This window comes from Syngnathoides biaculeatus, chromosome 13 (genome assembly GCF_019802595.1).
Source record: "Syngnathoides biaculeatus isolate LvHL_M chromosome 13, ASM1980259v1, whole genome shotgun sequence".
Lineage (NCBI taxonomy): Eukaryota > Metazoa > Chordata > Actinopteri > Syngnathiformes > Syngnathidae > Syngnathoides > Syngnathoides biaculeatus.
In genome coordinates, this window is record NC_084652.1 from 26,005,433 (window position 1) to 26,026,982 (window position 21,550).

Here is a 21,550-nt window from a genome sequence, read left to right on the forward strand (position 1 = left end):
CCTAGTTTCTATAGCCGGGGGTTCGGATCGCCAAGGTACCCGCCTTTGGCCACTGCCCAGGTCACATTGCACCCGACCCCTATGACGCCTCTCACAGGTGGTGAGCCCATGGGAAGGGGTACCATGTTACCCTTTCGGGCCGTGCCCGACCGAGCCGCATGGGTGCAGGCCTGGTCACCAGGCACTCCCCTTCGCGCCCCACCTCCAGGCCTGGCTCCAGTGGGGGGCCCTGGTGACCCTCGTCTGGGGAATGGAAACCAAGATCCAATTTTTGTAGTCGTCATAGGGGTTTTGGAGTCGTAGTTTGTCTGGTATCTCACCTATGACCTGTTTGCCATGGGTGACCCTACCAGGGGCATGAAGCCCCAAACAACCTAGCTCTTAGGATCATCGGGAAACAAAAACCCATCCACCATGATAAGGTGACAATTCAAGGATGGGTGCCCAGATGTGATAAGTGAAAAATATATGTACACTGAAAAGCGTGGGTGTGTGCTTGGTGAGTAATTAAGAGGCATGGATCCTGCAGGTCAGAATGGACAACTACTAACAAAGAGGCCTGACCTCCAGCACCACCCAAAGATTCCCCACCCTCCACTAATATCTCAGCCAGCACCCACTACTTCCCTCTGAGTGTGGGAGGTGGGATCCCCGAGACCAGGCAGGGACAAAATCAGGCCCCACAGCCAGCAGGGGACCACAGAGCCCCCATGCAGTAAGAGGAGGACTCAAGCGCAGGGAAACAAGGGATGGAGAGAAAAGGAGGAACATTGGTGTCCCACCGCCTCCACAAACAGCCAAACTCGAGGAATCACAAGAACGCCAATATGGGCGAGTCACCATCACGTTGCCAGTAGTCCCAGAGACATCACTCTAATGGTCCCTTCCCCATATCCCTGAGATCCGGATTGAAGGGAAAAAAATGTCCCGCTCCTAAAGAAAATGAAACTGCAAACATCGGGACTCTTCTTCTTTTCCTTTTGGCTTTTCCCATTAGGGGTCGCCACAGCGTGTCATTGTTTTCCATCCAAGCCTATCTCCTACATCTTCTCTAACACCAACTGCCCTCATGTCTTCTCTCACAACATCCATCAACCTTCTCTTTGGTCTTCCTCTCGCTCTTTTGCCTGGCAGCTCCATCCTCAACACCCTTCTACCAAAATATTCACTCTCTCGCCTCTGGACATGTCCAAACCATTGAAGTCTGCTCTCTCGCACCTTGTTTCCAAAACATCCAACTTTGGCTGTCACTCTAATCAGCTCATTTCTAATCCTATACAACCTGTCCACTCCTTGCGAGAACCTCAACATCTTCATTTCTGCCACCTCCAATTCTGCTTCCTGTTGTTTCTTCAGTACCACTGTCTCTAATCCGTACATCATGGCCGGCCTCACCACTGTTTTATCAACTTTGCCCTTCATCCTAGTCGAGACTTTTCTGTCACATAACACACCAGACACCTGCCCGCTATTCCAACCTGCTTAGACACATTTCTTCACTTCCTTACCACACTCTCCATTGCTCTGTATTGTTGACCCCAAGTATTTGAAGTCACCCACCCTTGCTATCTCTTCTCCCTGGAGCTTCAGTCTTCCCCCGCCACCCCTCTAATTCATACACATATATTCTGTTTTACTTCGGCTAATCTTCATTCCTCTCTTTTCCAATGCATGCCTCCATCTTTCTCATTTTTCCTCCGCCTGCTCCCTGTTTTCACTGTAGATCACAATATCATCTGTGAACATCAGAGTCCAAGGGTATTCCATTCTAACCTCATCTGTCAGCCGATCCATTACCACAGCAAACAGGAAGGGGCTCAGAGCTGATCCCTGATGCAGTCCCACCTCCACTTAAATTCTTCTGTGACACCTACGGCACACCTCACGATTGTTCTGCAGCCTTCATGCATGTCCTCTACTATTGTAACATATTTCTCCATCAAACCAAACCTTTGCATGCATTACCACAGTTCCTCTCTTGGTACTCTGTCATAGGCTTTCTCTAGATCCACAATGTAGCTCCTTCTGGGCTTCTCTGTACTTTTTTTTCCACTAGCATCCTCACGGCAAATAATGCATCTGTGGTACTCTTTCTAGGCAAGAAACCATACTGTTGCTTGCTTAATAGGTTGTACACTGCCTCCTGCCCATTGAAAGCTGGGATAGGCTCCAGCACTCCCACAACCCCTTGTGAGGATAAGCGGCTAAGAAAATTAATGGGTGGATAATATAAAAAGGGGCAGCACAGCGGTGCAGCTTTAGAGCATTGGGCTCTACGTTCTGAGGACCGGGGTTCAAATCCTAGCCTCGCCCCATGTGGGGTTTCCATGTTCTCCCCGTGCCTGCGTGGCTTTACTCTGGGCACTCCGATTTCCTCCCACATCCCCGAAACATGCATTGATTGGAGACTCTAAGTTGCCCGTGGGTGTGATTGTGAGTGTGAGTGTTGTCTGTCTCCATGTCCTCTGGGATTGGCTGACAACCACTTTGGGATTTACCATGCTTCCTGCACGATGACAGCTAGGATTGGCTCCAGGACTCCCCGCGACCCTTGTGAGGATAAGCGGCTAAGAAAATGGATGGATGGATGATTTGTAAAGGGCTGCAGGGTGAGGAGCAAGAGAGCATTGGACACACAGTTCTGAGGACCAGGGTTCAAATCCCGGCCTGCCTGTCTGGAACTTGCATGTTCTCCCCGTGCCTGGGTGGGTTTTTTCTCTGGGCACTCTGGTTTCCTCCCACGTCCCAAACACATGCATTAAATGGAGACCTAAATTCCCACTAGGCGTGATTGTGAGTGCAACTGTTGTCTGTCTCCATGTGCCCTGAAATTGGCTGGCGACCAGATCAGGGTCTCCACTGCCCCCTTCCCTTTTGTTATTTGAAGATTTGCCTCACGTCCCTTTCACAGATGTTAAATGGTGGATGGTGGTAAGGCTTGGTCTGTGCGTGGTGTGAAAATGTCCTTTTCAAATCTGCAGTAAAAGCTATTGAGATGGTTGACTAGCCTACACTTGTTTCACTCTTGGAGACTTGCACCCCACTCGAACTAGGTCCAAAGTGGGCAGGATCCTTTCGGACCCTCCACATCCTGGCCACCTGCTGTTCCAGCTCCTTCCATCAGGTAAGCGCTATCAATCAATGGAAGTCAAAACTAGTAGGCATTCAAACAGTTTTTTTCCCTCTAGCGATGAAGTCATTAAATTCTTGATCAGTGAGCCTACTATTTTCTGCCTTGTGCCGTTGCTGGGACACACCCTCACATCCTGTTGGTCCAGTCAGTATTAGTATTAGTAATATATTCTGTAGACTATTGCACGATTTGCGACTTTAAATTGCTCCCTTTGCACAATTGGCATTGCACTGATATATAACGGGAACCGCGAGTGGGAAAGGGCATTCTGTACACCATTCTTATCGCTTATCTGTTCTAAATGAAAAAGTCTCTGCATTTTGCCCATCTGTGATTTATATGGGATAGTCCCTATTAACAGATTGTGTCTTGTTCTTTGTTCCTGTTAGTTTGTTTGTTCTTTGTTCTGAATGTCATACCAGGGCAGCACCAATGCTGGAGACAAATTCCTTTGCAAATCTCGAACATAACCTCATACAGTTGGCTGACCTTGTGCTCTGTTTATTTTTTTCACCGGAAATATCGGCTTTTGAACAGTTGAATTATCACATCTTACAATAATCCCAGCTTTCAGCAGTGCTTCAAATACCGGTCGAATACCATGAACAACATCTTTGCACAATGGGTATTAATGGTTTAACAGGGCGATAAGACGATTTAGACTCATTCTGAAATGGTGGACAGTGTTTAATCAGACCAACATCATGCTTACTGGTAGCCCACAGTATTGATTGGACTTTCTCCAGCAGAGGACAAATGTATGTGGCAGTGTGTGTGTGTGAAATGATTATATTTGGAACAAGGTAGACTTCAATGTGAGATAAAAGGAGCACGGGCATGTGTGTTCGCACTAGATGCCTGTCTGTGTGCATTGACAGATTCTGAAAAACACTGTTGGATCTGATGTTGGTGCCCAATCAATTGGGCGCTGACATCAATAAACAAATGGGCATACAACTTTTGCTCCAGGTGTTTTTGGGAAAGAAATGTGTTGTGGAGAACAGACAATATAAACGACAGAGAGCTGCACTCTTGCATTCTGCATTTTCTCAATGTCTTCTATATCCTTAATTTTAATTGTTTTGTACTTTTTTAATGCATTTTTATCCTCCTCCAACGTTTCTATTAAACGTTGTAACTGCCGAATACTTGAACTTCCTGTGACTGGAAAGCCATAGTCAGTTACCCATTTCTCTGCCTATGTTATGGATTTTTCCCCATATTTCCCCCTCATATGGGTCATAATTGGTGATCTGTACACTGGTAAATCCCCATTTTTGTTCTTATCACTGTTTTTACTCTTCTGGAAGCGTTTCTCTTTATCACAACATTCGAACGTCTTTGAAATTGTTGGGGCCTAAAACCCATGATTGTTGGGTCTTGGGGACACAAATCCCTCACTGTCAGATCTTGAGGCAGTGACCCCCTCACTGAATTTAAACCCGGGAACTCTATCCCTCGCTATCAGGTCTTGTGGCACCGAACCTCTCACTGAATCTAAACCTGGGGACACAAACCCAACACTCAGTCAGATCTTGTAGCCTCGATCCCATCACTGAACAGTACTTTATGGTATGGATTCGTACCCTTCCAATGGAATGTTGGGAGAGCAACTACCAATACTCCTTAAAACAAAGACAAGCTTGTTCCCACCCAAAATCAAGGAGAAAATGATGAAATTCTTTCCTGTCATTGTTTGTTACGGTTCATTTGGAATCCTGAGATGATGGCCGATCCAAGAAGGCAGCCGGGCAGTCCCCCATCCTAATTCTCGGTTAAGGGCAGGACTAATGTGCTCATCCCGGATTATCAATCACTTTTCCATAGCGCCAGTGGCTCGGCAATTAATCCTTGAATCCCACTTCTGACACCAACTGTTTTGGCAAAATATTTTCTGACACCATAAGCAAGGAGACAATCCTGTCTTTGTAGTTTTTTCTTCCAAAAGAAAGGAAAGTCTTTGTAAAGAGAGGAATGCGTGTAAATCGTAATCCCTTATTAAAGATCAGACAAAAAGTCCATCCATCCATCCATCCATTTTCTTCGCCACTTATTTTCACGAGGGTCGCGGGGAGTGCTGGAGCCTATCTCAGTTGTCAACTGGCAGGAGACGGGGTACACCCTGAACTGGTTGCCAGCCAGAGACAGCGACACTCACAATCACACTTAGGGGAAATTTAGAGTGCCCAATTAATGTCACATGTTTTTGGGGTGTGGGAGGAAACCGGAGTGCCTGGAGAAAACCCACGCTGGCACGGGGAGAACATGCAAAATGCACACAGGTGGGGCCAGGATTGAGCCCGGGTTCTCAGAACTGTGAGGCCAACACTTTACCAGCTGACCCACTGTGCCGCCAGATGAAAGGTCCTTCCATTAAATTAAAGTGAAAGAGACAGTGAGAGACTAAAGACAGTTATCTCTGTCCCGCTGTATGCACATGGAGCCGGTTAAAACAACATCACATGAGGAACAGCCTGACCGGAGAACTAGAATCCACAACACGGCAAAACCCATTAAAGTTGAAGGTAGACCTAATAGTACCAATATATGGTATGTATGTAAAACACATATGCCAGCACAAAGTTTTGTCTTCAGAAGATCATAGGCTTTGTCACAGCATACTCCTCAGAGTCCTACCGCCTAGGAGGAATAAACCCTGAACTGGTTACCAGCCAGTCACAGGGTGCTTAGAGACAAACAACCGTTCACAATAACAATCACACCTAAGGGCTATTTGAAGTCTACAATTAACATGTTTTTGGGATGAAGGAAGAAATCAGATTGCTCAGGGAAAACCTACACAGGCACGGGGAGAACATACAAACTCCTCTGGGATTTTAACCCCGGTCATCAGAACTCTGAGACAAATGCTCAAACTAGATGGCGATGCCATGACTTATTCCCAGAATTTGAATTAGAGAACCTTCAGTACTACTAAATCAGAACAGCCATCTTAAAAAGGTTCTCAACAGGTGAATACTTTAAACTAACTATTTGTGTTTAGAGAATAGTGGAACAAATCGGACAAAACCAAAACAACCTTTCTAAAAAAAAAAAATACAAAAAATACAAATTAATCTCAAATTCTAATTCCTTACAGTTACCAGTCACAAAATGGTTTAGTTGAAGGTAAATTTGGCTCATCCAGTTAATTGTCAGAAGTGCCGGTCCAGCACTGGCTGCGTGGGTGCCCGCGCGGTCGCGCTGATTGGGAGGCACACACCTGTGCCTCATGCTGGCTGAGTGGGCCCGGTGTATGTAGGACCATGGGGACGACTGGTCCAGCGCCAGATCGTTGCGGTTCATGCCCCGTTCCAGCACTCCCGTATCCCTGATCGTCAAACCGTGTGTACCGACCTCCGCATGTTCTCCGACCGACCCCGGAAGCCTGACTCCCTTGATACTCCTGCCTGTTTTGATCGATCTCCCTAGAGACAGTGGCACTGAAGGGAGGAAGCAGTACTGGAGGTGGCGGAAATGAAGATGTTCAGTTTCTCGCTCAGAGTGAGCATGTTGAATAGGATTAGGAATGAGCGCATTAGAGTGACAGCCAAAGTTGGATGTTTTGGAGACAAGGTTCGAGAGAGCAGACTATGATTGTTTGAACATGTCCAGAGGCGAGAGAGTGAATATATTGGTAGAAGGGTGTTGCGGATGGAGCTGCCAGGCAAAAGAGTGAGAGGAAGACCAAAGAGAAGGTTGATGGATGTTGTGAGGGAAGACATGAGGGCAGTTGGTGTTAGAGAGGAAGATGCAGGAGATAGGTTTAGATGGAAAAAGATAACACGCTGTGGTGACCTCTAACGGGAGAAGCAAAAAGGTAAAGAAGTATCAGTCGCAATGGGGTACTCACAAGGCGTATTGGGACTGTTGGAGTGGCCAGATGTTTGACTGGTCAGTGATGCTCTTCGGTATGAGCTTCAAGAGGGAACCAGGGGTTGTTGAAGTGTTCTATTCGGGCTGGCTGCCATCTTTTGTCCAGGCAGCGAGCAGGACAAACACAGGTGCTATCTCATCCGTCAGTCCCATTCAGCTGGCGTCATCTCTCCGCTGAACTGCATGGGCTCCCCCACTTCAGAGGACTGAGGACGGTACAAGGCATCCAAATGCTGTGTGGCGTTCAAACTGATGGAGCAGGATTGGGCAAAGAGTCCCAGGATTCAGATATGTACTCTCTCTCCCATCAAGCAGCATGTTGTCAAGGCGGATGTCGAGCGTGATCAATTCCTCCAGCCCAGACGACTCGTCTCAGGCAGCCAGTTCGTTCTTAGCATAGGTACTCGGCAACAAATACTACATAGCGCACAGCATCGTTTTTACCGCTAACGGCAGCAAGTTTACAGAAGGAAGCTAAATATTCTGCCACCGACGAGTCGCCTTTCAAAAAATCCAGCAAACTACCACCACCTTCTTTGCACCCAACAGGGTGATTAACAACTCTGCGCATCTTGGTTGAAAATGTGTAGAGAGACGCCCGAACTGCCGGTAAGTAAACACATAATAAAAGCAACCTTGAATCATTGCTGTACATAAATGAATGGTTGGAGGTCAAACACGAAGGTGTACTGGGGAATAAACTGCGCACACAACCCAAATTCCCCAGAATAATGGTGTGAAGCTGGTGTAATGCGTTCATGTATGCTGGGAGCACGAGAAAACGGGTGGGTGCTTCCTCTGCAGAAAGCAACTCCACCGCAACGGAGGGGGAGCTCTCAGTGTCGGCTTGAGTACATAGTAGATTGACGCTTGTACCAACCGTGTCAAGATGAGTGCACAAGACAGTCCCAGCCTCCATGAGCTTCTGCAGCATTTGCTCATGCTGATTTACTAATTTGCCTTTGCTTGTTAAAGCCAGGTGGATTTGAAGAGGGGCTGTGGGGTCCAAGTTTTTGCTTGGTTATTCTGTTACATAATGTCGGGAGAATAAGGACCTAAAAGCAGAAACATGGTTAGGTTGCATACATATGATTTAAGAAACCCATAGATTTCTGGTCACCTTTAAATTAATAATGATAGATTACCTAATTATGGCATCACGATGGATAAGCTGGAAGGCGTTGGCCTCACAGTTCTGAGGTCCTGGGTTCAATCCCGGACCCACCTGTGTGGAGTTTGCTTGTTCTACCCGTGCCTGCGTGGGTTTTCTCTGGGCGCTCCAGTTTCCTCCCACATCCCAAAAACATCCAACATTAATTGGACACTCTAAATTGCCCCGAGATGTGATTGTGACTGCGGCTGTGTGTCTCGATGTGCCCTGGGATTGGCTGGCAACCAGTTTAGGGTGTACCCCGCCTCCCCCCCGTTGACGCATGGGATAGGCTCCAGCACTCCCCACGACCCTTGTGAGGATAAGAGACTAAGAATATTAATATATGGATACCTAATTATTTATTATTTTCTGGCCACTTTATTGTTAAATTGGTAACACATTTTTTGTTGTTCTTTTAAAGCATTACACCAGTCCATTTAGGGGGGCTTAAGAAGATTTTTTTCTTTTGGGGGGGGTGAAGCCCCCCCAATTATTGGCCCAACATTGACACCGGCACCTTCCATGCATGCCCATGCGTGGATGCATGCAAACACACAAACACACGCGCACACACTCAAATATACTTATGCACACCAGGCCATAGCTTGACGGAATATACATTAAAAGAGACAAAAATACAGTGTAAATGATTGAATAGAATACAATATGTAGTTCTAATTTGAAAAAAAAAAAAAAAAAAAAAAACATACAAGCTTCTTCATTCTGTATTTGAAATAATTTTAATGTAGAGTCAAAACTGAATAACTATTTCATACAAATACAGCATTTCAGATCCAAACAGAAGTTAATATTTGTAATACTATTGGTTCAGGCAAGAAGCTGACTGTCATGATCCTGCCGCTCCAGCCTGGGTTGTGTGGGTGTCCGCGCGGTTGTGCTGATTGGGAGGCGCACACCTGCGCCTCATGCGGGCTGATTATCCTGTGTATTTATATGACCCCCATGACGACTGGTCCGCGCCAGATCGTTGAGCTTCATGCCCCATTTGAGTACTTCCGTATCCCTGATCGACAACCCATGTGTACCGACCTTGCCTGTTGTCCGACCATCCCCATAAGCCTGACTCCTTTGACACATCTGCCTGCTTTGATCGTTCTCCCGTGTACCGACTCCTGCCTGCCCACTCACCTGCTCTCTTTGCCCGACGTCCCAACTACCGCTGCTGCACCTGACTGCCTGCCTGATCCGCGACCACTGAATAATAAACGTTTCTCCATGAACTACCTTGCATCTTCCGAGTCCTGCATTTGGGTCCTACTCCCGTTCCGATGGGTCGTGACAGAACGATCTGGCCAAAACAGGACCCAACAGGAAAGACCCGGCGTCGCCGGGACCGACGCAAGGTAGACCGTCTGCCGGAGGACTAAGCCTGTCCGATCCGAGGCGGGCTCTTCTATCTCTGGGGTTGAGGTCACCGAGGTGGCTAAAAAGCTCCTTGTTGTCAGGGTCCCGGGGTTGGATGAGATTTGCCCGAAGTTGCTAAAAGCTCTGGATGTTGTGGGGTTGACACGCCTCCGCAACATCGCATGGACATCGGGGACAATGCCTCTGGATTGCCGGACTGGGGTGGTGGTCCCCCTTTTCAAGAAGGGTGACCAGAGGGTGTGTTCCAACTATAGAGGGATCACACTCCTCAGCATCCCTGGAAAGGTCTACTCATGGGTACTGGAGAGGAGGGTCCGTCGGGAAGTCGAGTCTCGGATTCAGGAGAAGCAATGTGGTTTTCGTCCTGGCTGTGAAACCGTGGACCAGCTCTACACCCTTGGCAGGATCCTCGAGGGTGCATGGGAATTTCCCCAACCAGTCTACATGTGTTTTTTTTACTTGGAGAAGGCATTCAACCGTGGACCTTGGGGAGTCCTGTGGGGGGTTCTTTGGGAGTATGGGGTACCGAACCCCCTCATACAAGCTGTTCAGTCCCTGTATGACCGCTGTCAGAGTTTGGGCCACATTGCCGACAATAAGTCGGACTCGTTTCCGGTGAGAGTTAGACTCCACCAAGGCTGCCCTTTGTCACCGATTTTGTTCATAAATTTTATGGACACAATTTTTAGTTGCAGCCGAGGCGTAGAGGGTATCCGGTTTGGTGGCCTCAGCATCCCATCTCTCCCCTTTGCAGATGATGGGGTTCTGTTGGCTTCGTAAAGGCGTGGTCTCCAGTTCTCAATGGAGCGATTCGCAGCCGAGTGTGAAGCGGCTGGGATGAGAATCAGCACCTCCAAATCTGAGACTATGGTCCTCAGTAGGAAAATGGTGGTGTGCCCTCTCCGGGTTGGGAATGAGATCCTTCCCCAAGTGGAGGAGTTAAAGTATCTTGGGGTCTTGTTCACGAGTGAGGGAAGAATGGAGCGGGAGATCGACAGACGGATCGGTGCAGCATCTGCAGTGATGTGGACTTTGTATCGGTCCGTTGTGGTAGAGAGAAAGCTAAGTCGAAAGGCGAAGCTCTCAATTTACCAGTCAATCTACGTTCCTACCCTCACCTATGGACATGAGTTGGGGGTCATGACCGAAAGAACAACAACCCGGATTCAAGCGGCCGAAATGAGTTTCCTCTGCAGGGTGTAGGGCTCTACCTTAGAGATAGGGTGAGAAGCTCGGTCATCCGGGAAGAGCTCAGTGTCGAGCCGCTACTCCTCAGCATTGAGAGGAGCTAGATGAGGTGGCTGGGACATCTGATTCGGATGGCTCCTGGACACCTCGCTGGTGATGTGTTCTGGGCATGTCCCTACGGAAAGAGACCCCGAGGATGACCCAGGAAATGCTTGAGAGACTATGTCTATTGGCTGGCTTGGGAACGCCTTGGGATCCCTCCGGAAGAGCTGGAAGAAGTGGCTGGGGAAAGGGAAGTCTGGGAATCCCTGCTGAAGCTACTTCCTCCGCGACCCGAGCTAAAAAAAAGCAGTAGATAATGGATGGATGGAACACCATTTAACTTTGGTGCAGATTTTCTTTGTGTTAAATATGAGTGCATAGTGCAGTTTATCTACTGCATTACACATCTTTTGCCAAGCAAAGCTGGACATCTGACTCATCTCCAATCTGAAAAAGATCTATAGTAGCTACTTTGCATTGCTGTGGAACTCATTATTGATGACTTCTAGCGCCTCCTATATTGCATCATGAATAGTGATCCCATCTTCCTCCCACAGGACATGCTATCCTTTGTGCCATTCATGGTGTTGGTGAGGAAACATTTTTTGAATCCTAAGAGTCTTGGTTTCCTTTATTCCTCATTATTGTCAGCACTTTGAGCCGAAGGTCCACAGTGCAGCCTCTCAACCTACGTTCAGCTACAATCTGGAGCAGTTCTTCTTTGTCGTTGGGTCGCTATCAAAAGAACAAGAGCTTAAACTATGTAGAAACAAGTGCAATAGATATATTTATAAAAAAAAAGTGAGTATTTTAATTGTGTGTGCCCTATGTGCCCATTACACTCGTTTCTACGTAGTTTGAGCTCTCGTTGTTTTGAAACTTAGCGCTGCTTCTGGGTTTCCTACTTCTTCGGTAGGAGTGATGACACTTTTCCTTTAAAAGCAGATGCATAACTAGCCCTTGTGGCTGACATTTTTCGTCTTAGTTTAAGTTAAATCAAACTAACGGGGAGCCGTTTCTAATGTTTGCTACAGTAGCAACAAATATTTTACACTAACGATCGTAAAAAGGCAAACTCCAGCAAGCGTGTCAGCAGCAGCTGAGGTTGGTGCCGCATATTACCTTAATACATATACATGTGTAATATAAGACATCTAATATCATTTCAAAATGTATATGTATACCTTTTTTTAACCACACTATGTACGACTATATAATGTGATTTTCTTTTTTCTTTTTAATCCATATCCAAATATAATTCTTCTTCTTCTTTTCCTTTCGGCTTGTCCCGTTAGGGGTCGCCACAGCCTGTCATCTTTTGCCATCTTAGCCTATCTCCTGCATCTTCCTCTCTAACCCCAACTGCCCTCATGTCTTCCCTCACCACATCCATAAACCTTCTCTTTGGTCTTCCTCTCGCTCTTTTGCCTGGGAGCGCCATCCTCAGCATCCTTCTACCAATATACTCACTCTCTCGCCTCTGAACATGTCCAAACCATCGAAGTCTGCTCTCTCGAATCTTTGGCTGTCCCTCTAATGAGCTCATTTCTAATCCTATCCAACCTGCTCACTCCGAGCGAGAACCTCAACATCTTCATTTCTGCCACCTCCAGTTCAGCTTCCTGTTGTTTCTCCAGTGCCACCGTCTCTAATCCGTACATCATGGCCGGCCTCACCACTGTTTTGTAAACTTTGCCCTTCATCCTAGCAGAGACTCTTCTGTCACATAACACACCAGACACCTTTCGCCAGCTGTTCCAACCTGCTTGGACCCGTTTCTTCACTTCCTGACCACACTCTCCATTGCTCTGTATTGTTGACCCCAAGTATTTGAAGTCGTCCACCCTCGCTATCTCTTCTCCCTGTAGCCTCACTCTTCCCCCTCCACTTTTCTCATTCACGCACATATATTCTGTTTTACTTCGGCTAATCTTCATTCCTCTCCTTTCCAGTGCATGTCTCCATCTTTCCAATTGTTCCTCTGCATGCTCCCTGCTTTCACTGCATATGACAATATCATCTGCGAACATCATGGTCCAAGGGGATTCCAGTCTAACCTCATCTGTCAGCCTATCCATTACCACTGCAAACAGGAAGGGGCTCAGAGCTGATCCCTGATGCAGTCCCACCTCCACCTTAAATTCCTCTGTCACACCTAAGGCACACCTCACCATTGTTCTGCTGCCATCATACATGTCCTGTACTATTTTAACATACTTCTCTGCCACACCAGACTTACGCATGCAGTACCACAGTTCCTCTCTTGGTACTCTGTCATAGGCTTTCTCTAGATCCACAAAGACGCAATGTAGCTCCTTCTGACCTTCTCTGTACTTTTCCACGAGCATCCTCAAGGCAAATAATGCATCTGTGGTACTCTTTCTAGGCATGAAACCATACTGTTGCTCGCAGATACTTACTTCTGACCTGAGTCTAGCCTCCACTACTCTTTCCCATAACTTCATTGTGTGGCTCATCAACTTTATTCCTCTATAGTTCCCACAGCTCTGAACATCCCCTTTGTTCTTAAAAATGGGAACTAGAACACTTTTCCTCCATTCTTCAGGCATCTTTTCGCCCGCTAGTATTCTGTTGAATAAGTTGGTCAAAAACTCCACAGCCATCTCTCCAAATTGCTTCCATACCTCTACCGGTATGTCATCAGGACCAACTGCCTTCCCATTTTTCATCCTTTGTAATGCCTTTCTGACTTCCCCCTTAGTAATCATTTCCACTTCCTGGTCCTTCACTCTTGCCTCTTCAACTCTTCCTTCTCTCTCATTTTCTTCATTCATCAACTTCTCAAAGTATTCTTTCTATCTATTTAGCACACTGGCCAACCTGTAGAGATCCTTTTCTCCTTCTTTCGTGTCCAACCTGGTGTACATGTCTTCATATGCCTCTTGTTTAGCCTTTGCCACCTCTACCTTTGCCCTACGTCGCATCTCGATGTACTCCTTTCGCCTCTCCTCAGTCCTCTCAGTATCCCACTTCTTCTTCGCTAATCTCTTTCCTTGTATGACTCCCTGTATTTTGGGGTTCCACCACCAAGTCTCCTTCTCCCCTTTCCTACCAGATGACACACCAAGTACTCTCCTGCCTGTTTCTCTGATCATCTTGGCTGTCGTCGTCCAGTCTTCCAGGAGCTTCGGTTGTCCATCGAGAGCCTGTCTCACCTCTTTCCGGAAGGCCGCACAACATTCTTCCTTTCTCAGCTTCCACCACATGGTTCTCTGCTCTGCCTTTGTCTTCTTAATCTTCCTACCCACCACCAGAATCATCCTACATACTACCATCCTATGCTGTCGAGCTACACTCTCCCCTACCACTACTTTACAGTCAGTAACCTCCTTCAGATTACATCGTCTGCACAAAATATAATCTACCTGCGTGGTTCTACCGCCGCTCTTGTAGGTCACTATATGTTCCTCCCTCTTTTGGAAATAAGTGTTCACTACAGCCATCTCCATCCTTTTTGCAAAGTCCACCACCATCTGCCCTTCAAAGTTCCTTTCCTGGATGCCGTACTTACCCATCACTTCTTCATCGCCCCTGTTTCCTTTACCAATATGTCCATTACAATCTGCACCAATCACAACTCTCTCGCTGTCTGGGATGCTCAGAACTACTTCATCTAGTTCCTTCCAGAATTTCTCTTTCAACTCTAGGTCACATCCTACCTGTGGTGCATAGCCGCTAACCACATTATACATAACACCCTCAATTTCAAATTTTAGTCTCATCACTCGATCTGATACTCTTTTCACCTCCAAGACATTCTTAGCCAGCTCTTCCTTTAAAATAACCCCTACTCCATTTCTCTTCCCATCTACTCCGTGGTAGAATAATTTAAACCCTGCTCCCAAACGTCTAGCCTTACTACCTTTCCACCTGCTCTCTTGGATGCACAGAATATCAACCTTTCTCCTAATCATCATGTCAACCAACTCCTGAGCTTTTCCTGTCATAGTCCCAACATTCAAAGTCCCTACACTCAGTTGTAGGCTCTGTGCATTCCTTTTTTTCTTCTGACGCTGGATCCGGTTTCCTCCTCTTCTTTGTCTTCGACCCACAGTAGCTGAATTTCCACCGACGCCCTGCAGGTTAGCAGTGCCGGGGGCGGGCGTTGTTAACCCGGGCCACGACCGATCCGGTATGGGATTCTTTAGATGAACGCTCATATTTGTTTGGCACAGTTTTTACGCCGGATGCCCTTCCTGACGCAACCCTCTGCATTTATCCGGGCTTGGGACCGGCCTACAGATTGCACTGGTTTGTGCCCCCATAGGGCTGCATTCATATCCAAATATAATTGAGTTTTTGAAAAAAAAAATTGGGAAAATTTTGTGCATTGTATATGAGAAATTATGGTACGAGTTGGCATTCTATAATAATAAACTAAAGACATTCAAAGCTTTCAGTAATTTTGTTTCCAATTAACTTGGCATTTTTTTTTAGGATGTTGGAAGAAAAGAGTAGTGTACAGTTGGCTACCTTGAGAAAGTTCACTCAAGTCAGGAACATGCAAACCACATGAAGGAGAGCCTAAGCTGAAATGCAAACCCAAAACTTCACTCCACTTGTAAAACTGACTTGCTAACCAAGACCCAACCATCCTGTGACATTAAACACTAAAACAATGTTATATTTCACTGTAATTGACGCTGATTTAAAAAAAAAAAAAAAAAAAATCATGAAAACATCTATGAGCTATCACAAAAAGCAGTCCACGTCTCAGGGACACGAGACAACCCTAGGTCTTCAACAAAAGAGGTCCTATCCAAATCTAATTTGACATTACAAAGATAAAGACACCTTAAATATGTATATTTCATTTGAAACATACCAGGTTGAGTGGACATTTATGTTGAAATGCCTCATCAGATTTGGATTGACCTCTTTTGTTGGAGATCTGGGGCGACCCAGTTTCATCCACAACACACTGGTGTTGCAATATCTCATGGACTTTCTTTAATGAATGTTCAAAATTAGTGGTTGTGAAATGCCACATGAGATTTGAATCAGACCTCTTGTTGGAGACCTGGGATGGTCTAGTTTACCCCAGACCTGGACTGGTAGAATTTAAAGATTTTAAGAATCAGTCCCATTGAACTATGAGTGAAATATGCATATTTCAGTTGACTTGTATAATTAAATGGCACATCAGATTTGGTTGGGACATCTTTTATTAGAGACCTGGGGTTGTGTCTCCCAGAAGTGGACTGATGTTGCGAAATGTCATAGATTTTTTTTTAAAAAAATGAACATTTTAAATTACTTGTGAATGGCTGGCAACCAGGTCAGGGTGTACCCCGCCTCCTGCCCAGAGATAGCTCGGATAGGCTCCAGCACTCCCCCGACCCTTGTGGGTGGCTCATAAAATGAATGGATGTTTTACATTAGTGAAAAATGCATATTTCAGGTAACTTTTTTTAATTTTTCAATTTTATCTTTTTAAATGCCACACACGGCTTAAGACACAGTTTTCAGGGATTTCTATTTGGAAGTACAATATCAAAATCAGCTTTATTGGACACACAAAGAATTTGTCTCTGGCAGTCGGTGCCGATCTGGTACGACTTTCAGACCAAAGAACAAACAACCTAACAAGAACAAAGAACAAGAGACATTCTGTTTAAAGGAAGGATTCCTTATAAGAGTCACAGATGTGTGAGATGCAGAGTCTTCATCATTTATAACAGATAAGAGGTAAGTGGGTGTCAATGCCCCACATTGTGTTAAGCTTGTACAGAATTCCCTTATCCGTTCGCAGTCTCCGTTATAAGACCAATGCAGTTACAGTTGTGGAAAAAGATCAGTATAAAATGACAAATCATACAATAGTCTACAGAATATATTTCTAATACTGTACTGATTGGACCAGCAGATTCTGAGCGTATCTCCCAACGCCAGCACAAGGCACAAAATAGTAGGTTCGCTGATCAAGAATTTAATTACTTAATTCTCAGAGAATGCCTGCTAGTTTTCACTTGCATTGATCGATAGCGCTTACCTGACGGAAGGAGCTGGAAAAGCTTCTGGCCAGGATATGGATTGTCTGAAAGGATCCTGCCTGCTTTGGACCTAGTTTGAGGGGCATGCAAGTCTTCAGGGGGGGGGGGGGGGTCGTGCTGAAAATAATCAGTTCAGCAGTTTTGATTGTCCATTGCAATCAGAGTTTGTCCTTTTTTGTGGCAACCCAAAATTGGACTGTGATGGGTTGACATCAGAGGTGTGGCTATGTGGTCCGTCACAAAGATCTGTACTGGTCTTGCGATACCAATGGGATTGTTTTGGAGTGCCTGAGGAGGTAGAGCAGGTTTGAATCCCAGCTTTGAGTGCTCGCATGTTGAACTGTCCTTGGGCAAGGCACAGAACTCTAAATTACTCCCAGTGTGCCTGAAGTGCCTTCCATGGCAGCAAGAATCTGGATGTGAATGTGAGGCTTTGTAAAGTGCTTTGGGCACTGTGATTGTGTTGATAAAATACTATAAAAGTGACATCCACTTACCATTTTTTTTATTTTTACAAGATATCAAACACTCTAAACTAAGCAGAACTTGAGGTCGCAGAAATGAAGATTTTGAGGTTCTCGCTCAGAGTGAGCAAGTTGGATAGGATTAGAAATGAACTCATTAGAGGGACAGCCAAAGTTGGATGTTTTGGAGACAAGGTTCGAGAGAGCAGACTTCGATGGTTTGGACATGTTCAGAGGTGAGAGAGTGAGTATATTGGTAGAAGGGTGTTGAGGATGGAGCTGGCAGGTAAAAGAGTGAGCGGAAGACCAAAGAGAAGGTTAATGGATGTTGTGAGGGAAGACATGATGGCAGTTGGGGTTAGAGGGGAAGATGCAGAGATAGGCTGAGATGAGATAATAAGATGACACGCTGTGGTGACCCATAACGGGACAAACCGAAAGGAAAACAAGAAGAAGAAACACTCTAAACTAACCTTTTTATTGCATCACAAGCTGATTCAAATTAACCTTGGTTCCATTGATGTCCATCTTATTGGGAGGCTTTAATTTTGAAGGTGGCTCGACACTCGATGGCAATTTATTTCAGTAATACCTAGTATTAGGGATGGCTGGCTTGACTGCTACTGTACGAGTGGAGGCTGGCTTGACTGAAGTCCTATTTTTTAGATTTAGAGCTTGAGCAACAAAAACAAGTTGTAGCCACCAGCTACTGTACCTCTGTCCTTAGTTAAATTTGTCAAACTAATAATGTTGGCTACACTCCTCAGTAAAGGTATATTTGCATCAAACAGAACTTTCACTCATTATATAGTAATTTTTCAATACTATTTCTCCCATGCTCAGGTGAAATCAGTGCTGCAGAATTCACTGTGGAAGTTGTAGAAGAGGGTCGAGTGAGTGTGAACATCAAAGATCCTCTAACCAGTTTTCATAAATATGGAAAGCAACTCACCATCAGAGACATTCTCAAACATGACCTCCAGTACAAGATCAGCTATTACAAGTCTGGCAATACAGGGAAGGTAAGCACAACATAGCTATTATATTCAATAAACATACAAGTAAATCATAATTAAAACAAATCTAGCATCCTAAGTATGCATCAAAAGCGTTGTGTTTAGAAAAGGTTGTCAGCCTACATTTAGTGTATTGAGAAAGTAGACACAGAGAAATGATTAATATGTTTTCTAAACTGTGTATCCTCATTCGAGTTACAGGGGTAGAGGCAGGGTACAGTCAGGACCCAGTCAGCACCCAGATGCACTCTCACAGAAAATGTTAGGTTGAAATTGTCTTTTCATAGGTCAAAATGTGACTTTGGAGCAGTATTTTTCCAGAGAGTTAATCTAATATAGTATTACATATTATGGTAGTAAGGGAATGGTGATTGAGCATCTGCCTCTGAGGGTTCAAATCCCAGCCCTGCCTGTGTAGAGTTTGCATGTTCTCCATGTGCCTGCCTGAGTTTTTTTCCGGGCACTCCTGTTTCCTCCCACATCCCTAAAACATGTCTTAATTAACCTACCATACTCTAGATTGCGTATTGGTGCGAATGGTTGTTTGTTTTTATGTGTCCTGTGATTGCCTGGCAACCAGTTCAAGGCATACTCGGCCTCCCACCTGCAGATAGCTGGAGTAGGCTTCAGCACTTCTGTGACTCTTGTAAGGATTAGCAGCTCAGAAAACGTATGAATGGATGGATATTATGGTAGTAATATTGTTATTGAGAGTACCTAAATGTGTGTACGTGTGTGTTCAATTTGAACATTGTAGCGAGACATCCGATTTAACTCCAATAGAGGAGAAGTATCTGGGTTGGATGCTGGTCAGAGTTACTGCTTCATGGTGGCAGCTTTCATTCCATCAAGATCCAAACTGTACCAGCAAGGAGCCTGGAGCATCCAGCAATGTACTCCTGGACAGAAGAATGTCTTTCAAGGTACATACATTACTTAGAAACATCATATGTATGTATTGGAAGTCAGTCTCTAATTAAAACCTTAATTTTCCCTCTAGAGCTGAGTATTGGAGCTTTGGTTGGTGGACTTTTTATCCTAGTAATAGTCCTCATTGTCATCATCACAGTGACAGTTCTATGTTGCAGACGAAGAAACAGAACCTCCCAAATGTCTCAGTCAAATACAGTTATTTAATTTTTTTGATCAATCTGTGTGTGTATGTCTGCGTTTGTGTGTGTGTGTGTGTGTGTGTCTTTCTGTGCGTGTGCGTGGGTTTGTATGTATGCACACACTCACATGCATGGAGTTTGCTAGGGCCAGTGATAGACCAATTGTAGAAGGGACTCAGTCCCCCCAAAAATGTTCTTCATCCCCCTCAATGATTTTGTCAAAAATAAACAAAGAAATACCCAAAAACTAATGTTGTTGTTCATGCTTTAATTGTTTAATTACTTAATTGCAATTGTTAATGTTTTAATTGGGTGTGAAGAAGAAAATTTACAAACATATCTGTTTTTGTCACCAAAGGGAGCTGGTCTTCCTCTTTGTCCATGTGTTGACTCCAAGGACAACATTTTATACTCCTCTGCATTGTAGTGTTGCATGATGCCGAGCATGATGGGGAAGTTTAAAAAAAAAAAATGAAATCATGCTCTTAACATCATTCCCATGAAAAATGTGGATGTATGTGTAGTAAATGAATGAATGAATTAATGAATAAATATATAAATACATAAATAAACAAAGAAACAAACAAACAAATAAATAAATAAAATAAAAAGTTGCCATACACTCTAAAAAATGTTTCTTATCCAACAGCCAACATCAGAGGTCGGGAACCTTTTCGACTGATAAAGCCATGAAGGCCAAATATTTTAAAATGTAATTTCAAAAGAGCCATAGAGTATTTTAAAAACTAAGTACAGGTGTATTTGCGCATTTATAAAAGACCAACAAGTACAATTCTTCTAAATAACATTGCTATGATGCTGCTAACCAATGATGACAAAAGTACTTATAATTAATGCGACTTGTGGTGCTTCATACGTCGTTAGATTAATCTTCATGCAGGCGTTGAGACTTCTGTCCATTTATCATGAACGTAAGTCAGTTTGATTTGCCATCATGATGGTGCGATGGTGAACGGTTCATGCCGACAAAGGCATGTCTTTTATTCGTTTGATTATCTTGTTTTTATGCGAAGTTGGCAAAATGTTTACTGGCAACATCGAGGATGAATCCTTTGGCATACTCCCCATCTGTGAATATAGACACACAGCAGAACCCTCCCTCTCCACAAAGGCTGTCCATTCCTGTTGAAAATTCGGTACTCATATTTTTTTCTTTGAGCGACCATTGTCAAAAGGGTTTCCATAATTAGTTGTTCCGATACGATCAACGACACCCACACTAAATTACGGCAAAATACGACGACAAACCTTCTCTGCGTCATTTGCGTTGCGCACGACAGAAATCACATGTAGAGTATGTGATGACCTGTTATAGACCAGTGAAATGACAATTGTGCAGAGGGAGTAGTTTAAAGTGATGAATCATGCAATAGTCTACAAAATATTTTACTGATGCTAATACCGATTGGACCAGCAGGATGTGAGTGAGTGTCCTAACATGGAATAAGGCAGAAAAATAGTAGGTTCACTGATCAAGAATTTAATGACGTAATTGCTAGAGGGGAAAAACTGTTTGAATGCCTGCTAGTTTTGACTTTCATTATCTGTAGTGCTTTCCCGACGGACCGAGCTGAAAGAGCTGGTGGCCAGGATGAGGAGGATCCGAAATGATCGTGACTGCTCTGGACCTAGTTCTCGTTGCACGCATGGCCTCAGTAGTGGGTAGCGTGTTGTCGACAGCGGTTTTGATTGTCCATTGCAATCAGAGTTTGATGCTGATGTTAATGTTGTTCTTGGTTGTTGTTGTTTTTTGACATTTTTAGTAAAGCAACAGCTTGATACTAACAATTATACTGTGAGAAGTAAAGAACTTGTGTGTATACAATATTGTGGAAATTTTTCCACTGAGAATATCCCACATTAGTGTTCAAAATAATAGCAGTCCAATGTGATTAACCAGATTAAACCACATTTTCAGTGTATTTTTTATTGCTACATATCAAATACGTTACCAGTAGGTGTAGGAGATTCTCAGAAAACCAACAAGACCCTGCATTCATGATATACAGGCTGTTCAATTGAGCAATTTGTTGAAAGGGGTGTAGTAAAAAAATATAGCAGTCTGCCATTGACTTTACAAACTCAAAACTACTTTGTAACTAGGATTTACCAATCCTTTGAATCACTAAACTAATATTTAGTTGT

At 44.7% G+C, this 21,550-nt stretch overlaps 1 protein-coding gene across 6 annotated transcripts in view; it reads left to right on the forward strand.

The window, feature by feature from the left end:
* The window catches only part of LOC133511427 (tissue factor-like), a 46,620-nt gene extending 26,847 nt beyond the window's left edge, over window positions 1–19,773 (forward strand). The window contains exons 4-7 of one of the 6 annotated variants that reach the window (XM_061840340.1): window positions 3,032–3,124; window positions 18,100–18,278; window positions 19,030–19,195; window positions 19,273–19,772. In XM_061840340.1, the coding sequence (XP_061696324.1) occupies window positions 3,032–3,124; window positions 18,100–18,278; window positions 19,030–19,195; window positions 19,273–19,409 (575 nt within the window). In that variant the 3' untranslated portion in view covers window positions 19,410–19,772. Of the gene's footprint in view, window positions 1–3,031; window positions 3,125–18,099; window positions 18,279–19,029; window positions 19,196–19,272 lie in introns of all 6 variants that reach the window. The other 5 variants (XM_061840337.1, XM_061840338.1, XM_061840336.1 and 2 more) reach the window with 5 other exon arrangements.
* Window positions 19,774–21,550: the final 1,777 nt, after the last annotated feature.